Below are 11,965 nucleotides of genomic sequence, written 5' to 3'. Positions count from 1 at the left end.
ACGAGTCCGGTCAAGGGGTTATGGAAAATGTAGTGAATAATGAAAGTCCGGGTGATAGGGAGAGTGCCGTCTAGTGGGGCACGAGGGCACTGCAGCTGACAGACATTACAGACAAAATAAAACTACAAATTGACACATTTAATAAGGCAAAAAACCACTACGTGCAACTGTTCACTTTATTAACTATATAATGTATCTGCAGCTTCATAAGAAAAGACTAAACAACAAATGTGAAGCTCTTAAAAATATGTAAACATGGCATATATTTACTGTTATTTATTTGTTCAGAGTCCAAATCTGTCTAAAGAGGACCTTTTTGCATAGTTTGCAAAGTTTTTCAATTCTCATCCACTTTTCTTTATTTATGTACACAGGTCTTTGGATTTTTGCTTTTTCCGTACTTACATAAGACTTGACTCTTGTCTTCGATTTTATACAATTAAGCAGGGTTTATTTATCTGGGATATGTATTGTTGACAGCAGGAAAGCTGCCTGCTCATGCACAGGAAGTGTTTTGAATGTGAGGTGTGCCAGTGTTAGTGTCTTTTACCTTTTTTAAGAAGAGGCAACTCATGGAATTAAAAGGCCTTTATATTTGTGTAAAAGATTATTTTATAAAAAATACTGTTTTGATCATGATGTCTGTTTGCTATGAATTATGCACAGTTATAAAGTAATTGCTTTGTTTCACCGGTTAAAGTATATTGTGTATTTTCCCTAATTTTCAACTTTCTTTAAAATAATTTACATATAATTTTAATTTAGTATTAGTCTGTGATCTCATAGATGTGTGAGTGCCAGTGAAATGTTTCATTTATTGCAATGGCTATTAAAGGCCTGACTCTGCAACTGCAACTGCCTTTTCCTCACAATGGGGCAGTTCAGACATAAGGGAAGAGCGTATGAAGCAGATATTTACATATCGTCAGCTAGGCTTCCTGTCTTTGTAAGATCCACTCTTTCCTGTGTAGCAGGAAAATGGCATGTAATTACAGTACTACCAAAACAGGACACAAAGGAAGAGTTTAAAATAGGCTCTTAGACTTTGACCTTAAGATCTGTGTATTGTGTCCATTTCCTATGTACATAAGCTACCCTAAACTGATACATTGTATTTTATATACATAGAGCAACAAAAAGGTAACCTTCATATAGTTATATAAAACTAAAACCTAATTACAGATGTAAAAATATATGTGAAAGTTTGCTTCACTTAACACTGTCCATCTTTTTCGTCACAATGGAGTTGCAGACATTAGTTGATCATGACAACAAACATAATGAGAGGAACTGGGCGTGTATGTTGTGTGTGCGTCACTCTCTGAGGATCAAGAGTTCAGCAGCTTCACTATGCTAAGAAAAAACCTTTGACCATTTTCATGAATTATTGTGGATTTACAATTATTCTGAAGAGCAGTCAGTTCAAGTAACATTGCAGAACGAAGTTTTTGAATCAAGAGGATTTACCAGGTTTTAATTCAACATACATTTTCTTTTGAAACCCTAATTCAATCAACCCCAATTCAAACTGGTAAGTTTTTTTTACATCTGATATTGTTATATTCTTAAGAAAGAATGAGACTTAAGTTCACAGCATTCAATCTTGATACTACATGACTGGATAAATATAATAGTGTCAAATTAATGTATATTTAAACATCATTGTCGACAAAAGTTTTGGGCACATACTGTAAAAAACGTTGGTTTTCAGAAATATATACAATATCAACAGTGTAGCTTTAAACATAAGGTACACATGCATGCAGTTTGAAAAATTTTGCCAGGATGTTATTCCAATCATCTTGAAAAACTTCAAACACCGCTGTGGATTCGTGAATGTCTTTTTATGCAATGCTAGACTGTTGAAGAACTCTTTATTTTATTTCCACTCAATGCTCAATCTTAAGAATAATGTATTTCTGAAACTTCTAATGTGCCTAAGAGTTTTGCACAATACTGTTTTATATATAACACAAATGTACATGTGTGTTACAGTACAAAATAGGACATACCATAAATGCAATGCACTTTGAAAATAAATTCAATATCAAGAATATTCAAGAAAGGAGTTCAATATCTGTCCTCTGTGTGTATTTAGACAAAAGGCCATCTAAACTACACTATAATCCTCAAGACAATGGTTATTTGTTTATATGTGTGCACACCATAGAGTTTGTTAGATATTGTTTGAAGCTCATGCATATTGTGTGATTTTTTCCCCAAGGACAACAATGACACATCCCAAGGTTATCGCCTAACATCTTATCTTACAATGAAAAAGTATGGATAGCACAACCAGCCCCATGTCAGAATCTGATGTTACCAATGGATTTGTAAATAATGTGTTCAGTGTTTCTCTTGCTGAAGAGAACAGAGCAGGGAGCTCATGGATTCCAGAGTCCATTTCCTCACAATCCATGTTTTCCTGCCAGCCTGTCAGGAGGGAAAAACAGGAACTCAATCGGCGGTCTAGGACGGCGGCCATCTGGAGGATACTGAACCGCCGCAAGACCACTTCTGACATGGACAGACGACCTCACTCAATGATCCTCCCAGGTGAAGCATCCTTTCTCAAGCTTTCTATCACAGACAAAGTGAGATCCATTAAGAAATTTAAGTCGCCATCTGTTTTTAGAGGGAAAGCTGGAAAGCTCTCCAGTGTCAAATTCAACAGTGAGCTGAAAGATGATGTGGATGACATACATTTGTGCAATGACTCTCCTTTTTTGGAGCACAAGAACATGTTTCGAAATAAAGCCAAGAGACATTCGTTTGCAGGACCCACTGCAGACTTCTTCTGTTCATTTGAGGACACAGACCCTTCTGGAATCCCAGAGAAAACCTATCAGGTGATCAAGGACATTAGCCACCAAAATGGGTGTAAATTAGTTGAAAGAGTGACATATACAAAAAAAGGTCACCCCAGCTTCTCAAACTGCAACGATTCATCTGTGACAGATCATGAAGAATGTTACATAAAGCACAGCCTCAAGATACCTCATAGAAGAAGGTGGTTTAAAGGGGGTGACGTTTTGAATTACCTGAGAAAAATTCCCCTCAAAGGAAAGGAAAGTTCCACTTTGGCTGAGAGTAGTTTTGAATCTTTAAATACCTTAGACAAAACCATTGATTCAGATTATGGCTCAGTAAACTTTGAATTTGTGAAAGATTTAAACTCTGCACCTGAACAAATGGGACTTGATGGCAAAAGTAGCCATTTCAGAGGCTTGTTCCGATTTTTCAACACTGTGGCTGAGACTGCAATGAAATGGAGAAACTCGTCTCATTCTTTTTCACCTCCTCAAGGCCAGCGATCCCCTTTTGACTCACGAAAACCCCAGCTGTCAGGAGAGTCCATGCAGAATATGCCTTTGACAAACAGAAGTGAACACAAAGCTGATACCTCATGTCAAAGTAAATCTACATCATCTGCTGACAGGCAAAAGTCTGTCTCAACAGCCAATGACTTTGTGGTTTGTCCCCCTCTTGTGGTGCTTAAGGCCCGGAGAACATATACAGACTTTCTAACTGACAGTAGTTCCCTGTGTAATGACTCAGATGGATCTCAGTCACAACTCAACTCAATCTCTCTAGCCACAATTGAGAACCACCCAAGAAGTGAAGAACCAACAAATGAGACAAACTCTAGCATTAAAAACTTAACTATACCTTGTCAAAGGAACCACTTATGTAGAAAAACCACTGATGAAGACCAAGATATTTGCACTGATACAAAGAAAATTCCAAAGTGCCCAGAGAACATATTTAAGGTAACATGAGTACACATTTTTTCTCAATTAAAGATCTTGATCATGGGCCTTGATATGAAAACAGTTCTGTTCTGCATTCACTTAAAGGAGTCATATTTCACGGCTAAAACTAATATCGTCGCTGTTGGGGCGGAATCCTAGCATCTCCAAAATCATTATTTTTCAGGAAAATAAAAATACTGCATATTTTTTTGAGTTATTAAACATTGTATTGTTAAAGTTGGTATTATACCTTATATTGCTATCACATACTGTTGTGTACCAACATTAACACAACATTTCCCCAAAACCATGTTTAATCGGAGATACAAGGTTTATGACTTGGGAGCAGGGAGATACGAGATTACGCTGTCATTGATAAGAATGGTACGGACACAGACGTAGCTGCTGCCAGCAGTGTTCATCAAAGTCTGCGGTCGCGTTGAGCCTTTTGACAAGAGACGAGGCTTTAAGAGCTAATGAAAGCTAATGATTGTGGTTACATACATCTTCCTAAACTCTATTTTAAACGTTAGAGCTAAGAGTGATGCAATACCAAAATAAAACGTTAAACAGGCTGTCTAATATAGGCGTAAATTAATCTGACCGCAAATAAAGTCGGCGGTCGCGTTGAGCCTCTTGACAAGAGAAAAGGCTTCAATCGTTAACCAAAGCTAATGACTGTGGTTACATACATCTTCCTAAACTCTATTTTAAAGGTTTAAGAACTATAAGTGATGTAATACAAAAAACGATGAGCTGACTAGACTGTCTAATAGGCGGAAATTAGCCAAATCTGCTCGCAAACATACCTTCGTGGCTCACGGGCTTCCTTCTGCACCGACGCATTACAGCTATCGATTTTTAACAAAACAGGCCTACTCAAATGTATCTAACCTAACTATTTTCACTCGTTATTGTCTAAAAAACTTTCAATCAGGAGACGTAATGCCGAGAAGAAGAGGTGGAGTTACGAGACTTCTCAGACAGTTGAAGTGTCCAAAGGAGTTAAGAGATTCGCTCTCAAGCTATTTTCAACACTTTAGATTAGTTAATAATTTGTAAAAATAACAGACCCACATGGGTCTGACCAATAGCATCGATTTGTGAAAAATATGAAATTGACCAAACTTGGACGTATAAGGTAGCCGCCCGACAGCGACGATATTATTGTTTGTTTTAGATGTAACGCAATGTGTATACACCATTTAAAGTTTAAAAAACGTTGTATTTTCCACATACCGTGCATGTTTGTATCTCCTCTTTGCCCCGCCTCTCTGAAACGCGCTGATTTTTTACAGTTCATCGCTCTGAAAAGCGAGGTGTTCTATGATTGGCCAGTTCACCAGTGCGTAGTGATTGGTCAAATACTGCAAGCATTTCATGGGAATGTAATGCCTCTTACCATATTCGGAACATCAGGTTCCAAAGCAATTGTACTGACAGGCAATACAATGAGATTTACAATTACGCCCACCTTAACTACGTGTAGATTTGGGCGGTCTTAGTCAAATCATGTTACGAAGTTACGTAGATTCGCCGGGGTGTGGTTACACAAGGCGTTTCAGGCAAGTCTGATTGAGCATTCGCTTTTAGATAGAATGCATCTTTTGTTCCCACACTTTCATTTGTGCAATTTTACGTGTCTAATACATGCATGGGCAACTTATAACACACCAAAAACACAGAAAAACACGTACTTCTGCCATATGACCCCTTTAACCTCTAACTGTCATTTTTTCACAGTCTAACATTGTTTGTATATGGGTCAAAGCACAATACTTTTCCTTAATCACATGTCTATGATTTACTTGAAACATATAAGGAAATGTAAATTCAAAATTATGTGTGGACCCTAAGGAGATGCACTATATGGACAAAAGTATTGGGAACACCCTTCTAATGAACAGAGCTGACTACTTTAGTAATTTCCACGAGTAAAAATCTTAATGCTGCAGCATACAATGATTTTCTGGGGAATTGTGTGCTTCTAACGTTCTTCTAAAATTGTTGCAACAGAGATGGTAACAAAATTAATGTATTTAAAAATGTTGTTTCCATCTTAGTTGCAACAGTTTTAGAAGTGCCCTTTTCAAATCATTGGTGATGAGTGATGAGTTTTTGGCTGAAGTCTGCATTTAAAGTCACACCATAGTTGTTCAGCTAGGTTCAAGACTTGGCTTCATGCAGACTAGTCAAATTCTTCCACACTGACTGAATCAATCTTTTCTTTTTGAACCTACTTTATACACAGAGGCACTGCCATGCTGAAACATAAAAGTGCCCATGCTAAACTGTTGCTATTAAAATTCCAATAGAAAATCATTATATGTTGCAGCATATTTGTACTCATGGAAATGACTAAAGTAGTCAGATCCGTTCATTAGAAGGGCGTGTCCAAATACTTTTGTCCACCTTTATGATGCTAATTGCACCAGCACTGTCCATTTGAAAAAGGCACACAATTCACATAAATTAAGCATCATTTGATAATACAGTAAGCAGACTATGGGTCAGATTTACTAAACAAAGCAAAATAGTGATGTGCCGATGGGAGTGAAAAGTTTTAACATTACTAACATTAAAAAACACAGGTGCAATATTTAATTCCCATAATGACCAACACTATCTATTAAGAGCAGCGCGAATTAGCCACAAGCTTTTTTTGGCCATTAAATAAAGCCGCAAACACCAGTACAATGACAAGAGCCTTAGTAAACCTTAGTAAATCGTGTTGCATGATTCATTTAAATACTCTCCTCCCATAAAGTTTACGTCTGAAGAGGAAACTCCTACAAATGCATATGCAATAAGGTCAGTCGCAAAAACAGCTGTGTCCATGCTTCCCTTTCTGTTGGTCTCTCGACGTTGTGTCGAACCGACAGAATGGGGTTTGTCTTGAGAACCTATCATCTTCTGAGTATTTAGAAAAGGCCAATGAAAATTGGCGAATGAAATTTGCATACCGGGCTTCTCCCCGGATGTCCGGGTATAAGAGGGAAGCCGGCGTGCTCATTCATTCACCTTTTGTTCTTCAGAGCCTACGCATCTGGTGAGCTTCTCTACGATCTGGGTGATCATTCTTTCTGCTGGAATCTACGACGTGGACAGCGGACAGTCCCTTCCTGCAGTGACTATCCCCTGGGCGTCTCGGCAGTTCCGTAGGTGTTCGAGCAAATTTCCTTTTCTAAAAGAGCAAATTTCTCCAGCGTGGCTTGTCCCGCTGTTCTCATGGGTGCAACACACTCATCGATGAGGGGGACGGACACAATGCCTGCTTCCAGTACGCTGGGGCAGACGTTGTGGATACGTCCTGCCCGCACTGCGGGCGGTGACGATTCAGACGTTGCGTCACAGGTGGCTGTGTTCCCACGGGACTCAGCCACCACCTCGTTTGCTCCCCGTTCCGTGGCGGCAGGACTACGGCCCTGCCGTCCGCTATGGCAAGCAGCGAGGGTGATATGAGGATTACTGTGAGCGATAATCCGCCAGCCACGGCTCACGGACCGTTCACACCTCGTCTCGCTCGTCTGACCGTTCCCCAAAAAGACGGTCCGCCGTCTTATTCCTCAATCACGTATTTGGACACGATGCGTGATGATGAGATTTCTCTTGCAGCATCGGGGGGTGACGTACTGCCATCCGACTTCGACGATTCCACGGGCTCCCTCCCTCGGGGGGTCGAGCCCAGGAAAAAGCGGATGTCGAGATGTCGGCCATGCTTTCCCGGGCCGCCGTGAGTGTTGGGTTGCAGTGCCCGCACTGCCTCTCCCGGCGCTCGCGGCTGGCTACATGGTGCCTCGGGTTTGAGCGCGGCTCCAAGCCGCGCCCACCCCCAGTGCCGTGTTTACCAGAGGTGCATGAGGAACTTTGTAAGACCTGGAACGCCCCTTCCCGGCACATTTCACGTCAAACAAAGTTCTGTCACCCTCTCTTCCCTCGAGGTTGAAACAGCTGGAGGATACGTCGGTGTCCCCCAGGTGGAGTATGCCACCGCGGTGCACTCGTGCCCGTAGGTGGCGGCCACCTGGGGGAAGCTCGACCTAGACTCCCGTCCAAAGCATGTGGTGTCTCGGCATCTCTGGTGTCGAGAGCTTACATTGCGGCAGACCAAGCTGCCTCCTCTCTCCACGCTATGGCTCCTGCCAGGCCAGGGCGTTGAGAGAGCTCCACGAGGGTAAGACCGACCCAGCACTTATGCAGGAACTCCGCGCCGCCACCGACCTCGCTCTACGGACGACCAAGGTGACCACGCGGGCCCTGGGTCGGACGATGTCCACACTTGTGGTCCATGAGAAACTCCTCTGGCCAATCCTTGCACAGATGAGTAACGCTGAGAAGGTCCGCTTTCTTGACGTACCCGTCTCGCAAGGGGGGGCTGGTTGGTGTTACTGTCGAGCCGCAGCGGCCCCGCTCACCCCCCGCCCGTAGGGGGGGGCACGAGACCCGCACGCGGCCTCCCCGGAGGGTTCTCGACAGTAAGAAGCAGTCCTCCGTGCCGCAACTCAGCCGCCTCGGCCGTCGAGTCCCGTGCACTGTCTGCTTCCCAGCAGCCCTGGTCCTCTTCAACGCCCTCCAGCTCTGGCGCCCCCCACTCAGGCGGCCCCCCTGGAGGAGACAGCGAAGAGGAGACCATCTCCCCATCAGCAGCCGCGGCGCAGCGGCCGTCATGGGAACACCTCAGGGGGATCGAGGCTACCATTGGGCCCGACCCCAGCCACATCGCTGGGAAGTCGGATAGGGACGGATCCTGCCCCGTCACTACATCTGCTGGCCCCCTCCGGGGGGCTGGCACCCACTTACTCTCAAAAAGGAGAGTTTCCTCTCTCTCTGGGTTACCACAGCCGCTCTCACCCTCTGCACGACGGAGAACGGCAAACTCGACGTTGCGTCATGGCGAAGCGCAATGTCGAGTATAAACACCAGCCTTCAGCACTCTCAGACATACACTTCGTCGAGCCAGACAATCGCCAGGCAGGAAAAACAGCAGAGCCGATCTCCTCCCCGGGGGTCCTCCCCCGGCAAGGAATCCGTACTGCTAGCCATCGAACCACCCTCCGCGGGGGCGATGAAGCAGATCAAACCTCTAGTCCCCCTGTGTCAGTTCTGGGAGCCTGGTCTCAGCTTCCTCCCTACGGTAGGTAGTGGCCTCTGCAGCGTTTTTCCCCCAGGGGGAATAATGCTTACCCAGTGGCCCAAACGGTGCCGGGCGGCTTCTCGGCATTTAGAGAATTAGGCCTCCAACCGTGACGGCCGGCGTTAGGGGGCTTCCCAACTTTTTGTGGAAAGCTTTGGGTCCCCCTTCCTCTCCACTGGAAGGTCATAATTTCGCGTTAGCATGTTCGTCTGACTCGCCCAGGCCAGTCAACGTCGCTCCGCAGAGATTGTGATGCGGCTCAGTGCTGTGTCGTTTTCCATAGGAACCCCATTCTGTCGGTTCGACACAACGTCGAGAGACCGACAGAAAGGGAACGTCTTGGTTACGGATGTAACCTCGGCTCCCTGATGGAGGGAACGAGACGTTGTGTCCCTCATGCCACAACACTGGCCGCCCACCCCAGCGGTCAGGGGAGGATGCTTTAGGCTCCTCAGACCAAAGGTGAATGAATGAGCACGTCGGCTTCCCTCTTATACCCGGACATCCGGGGAGGAACCCGGCATGCAAATTTCATTCGCCAATTTTCATTGGCCTTTTCTAAATACTCAGAAGGTGATAGGTTCTCAAGACAAACCCCATTCTGTCGGTTCGACACAACGTCTCGTTCCCTCCATCAGGGAACCGAGGTTACATCCGTAACCAAGACGATTTCCAGCACTAATTGTCACTGTGTGTCTTTAATAAATACTGACAGTAGTTTTTTTACACCAAAAGAGACGTTTGCACTGACACAAGCTGTTAGTAAATCTGGCCCTATGTGCCATAAATTGCCATCTACCAGAACGTTAACGTAAATGATGCAAGAAAAGATGTGAATCTAAATAGTTATGGCAATTCATAAAAACTTATTCAAAGTCCATGTTACCAACAGGCTCAAACATTGGCTCAAACATTCTTCTTGCCTTACTTACTCATCAAATAGTTTATTTCCCTGTTAAATTTCAACATGCAAAACTGCATTCTGCTTATGCTGAGGATATTAGAATAGAATAGAATAGAATAGAATAGAATAGAATAGAATAGAATGAGCTTTATTGGCCAAGTATGTTTCCACATACAAGGAATGTGTTATAGTGACAGAAGCTCCACAGTGCAACAGAAAGACAGCAACAGGACAGAACACAGATGGTAAAAGATATTAATAATAATAATATACAATAAAATAGAAATATTAGTAACTGTGATTAAAGTAAATTAAGAAAATTGCATCATTCTTTGACTAGTATTGTGCTTTGATCCATATATATTTTTCTCTATATTTAATCTTCTACGTTGTTAATCGTGGCTTCAACTGTAGCCCTACATGTAAAAATAACTTTGCATACTACAATTATTTTTGTCACAATGTTTGACAAAGCGCTTTCTCAGTTGTTACTTGCTTTGGACAAGAGCATCTACTAAATGAATACATATAAATGGGAATGTTTTTATTCATCAAACTTGGCTGAAATGTGTTTTTACTATTGCAAGTGATTTAATGGGGATGGTTTAAAAGTCAGGGAGCTTTGTGATTACAGCTAAAAGGACAGGTTTTAAAGATGAAGTATATTAGAGCAATGCATTATATTTTACAATTTTTACAATGCACATATTGTACAATTAATTCTAAGGGTAAATATAAAGAAAGTAAATAGGGTTCATTTTTCTCATTGAAAAGTATGTAGGCCTATAATGTCCTATAGTAGTTGCAAATGAGTAAGTTTCAGAGAAATACATTGGCAGACATAAACATTAGCAAATATTTTCACTTCTTAAATTTAGATTCGTAGTTAAACAGCAATATATTCATGATTAACTTGTGCATATTTAAACCCAGCAGTGTTTGTTGTTACACATTGGACACGCCTTCTTACAGTACAATAAGCAATGGTAATAGAGGTATTAGCAATCTGAAGATAACAGAAATACATTGGCAGACATAAACATTAGTAAATATTTTCACTTCTTAAATTTAGATTCGTAGTTAAACAACAATATATTCATGATTAGATAAACTAAAACAAAACACAAGCTGGCTTTCTGTTTCTTGCTTCTCCTATTGAGATAGGATATTAAACGGCTAAATATTAAATTCGAGACAGGACTATACAATGTTGGTATACATCACATCATACACTGGGGGTGTGGATTATCACAAAAAACTACATTCATTCTGATGTGCAATAAACAGGATGCAGTTAGCCACTTACTGTCACAAAATACACCCAATTTAGTGTGATAACAGTGTGATATAAAACTTTGTTTATGCCCTTTTCACCTCAACTTGTACTTTTTTTTTCTTAAAGGTATACTTTACTACCATTCAAAATTTCCCCACGTTTTACTCACCCTCAAGGCATCCTAACTGAACACGGTTTTCTTATGGAAGAATAATGCAGTCTGAATTTTTACTTTTACATTTTACTTCCAAGCGGTAGAATGGGAGTGAATGTGTCACGGTCCCACCGTCTTGTTTATGAAATTCTAGTCGTGTGGTGGGATCGGGGCAGAGTCCTTGGGTTTTATGTGGGAAGGCCATGAGATGTTTATGTTTTTACCTCTCATGTGTTTTTCCAGTGTCTCGTCTCTGTTCCCGCCATCTCGTTTCCTCGTTATGTTTCCCTGAGTGTTTGATGTTCTACACCTGCCCGTGTCGTTATCCCTCATTTGTCTTTCCTATATGTACCCTCTTGTTTCTTTGTCTTGTGTTCGTGGATTCGTTGTGTATGCGTGTACTACGTTTACGTGTGTGTTCTTGTACCGTGGTCGTGCTCCCATGTTCTTGTCCAGAGATCCTGTTGCTTGCATCGTCCGTCATTTGTGAGTTTTGTGCCCTGCCTAATTTACCCATCCGTTGTTTTGTAAGACGTTGTGTCGAGTTTATTTTGTTAGTCTTTTGCCCCTCGTGGGAAGTGTTTTGTTTTGTATTCATCCTTTTTGTTCCTAAGTTCATAGTTCGTGTTTTGTTATAGTTTTCCCCATCGTGGGTGTTTTTGTTTGTTTAATAAAATTCTTGTTAACCCCTTCACCACCGCCTGCCTGCGCTTGGGTTCTCTCCACACCTCATCCTTGACAGAAT

The 11,965-nt window shown here is 42.2% G+C and overlaps 1 protein-coding gene across 1 annotated transcript in view; it reads left to right on the top strand.

The window, feature by feature from the left end:
• The first annotated feature begins 2,282 nt into the window (after window positions 1-2,282).
• LOC130563821 (uncharacterized) overlaps window positions 2,283-11,965 on the top strand; it is a 60,916-nt gene continuing 51,233 nt past the window's right edge. Inside the window, exon 1 of the mRNA XM_057349606.1 lies at window positions 2,283-3,770. Coding sequence (XP_057205589.1) covers window positions 2,283-3,770 — 1,488 coding nt within the window. The remainder of the gene's footprint in view (window positions 3,771-11,965) is intronic.

The sequence above is a fragment of the Triplophysa rosa genome, linkage group LG13, assembly GCF_024868665.1.
Source record: "Triplophysa rosa linkage group LG13, Trosa_1v2, whole genome shotgun sequence".
Classification (NCBI taxonomy): Eukaryota; Metazoa; Chordata; class Actinopteri; order Cypriniformes; family Nemacheilidae; genus Triplophysa; species Triplophysa rosa.
This window is presented reverse-complemented; position numbering and strand designations above follow the sequence as displayed.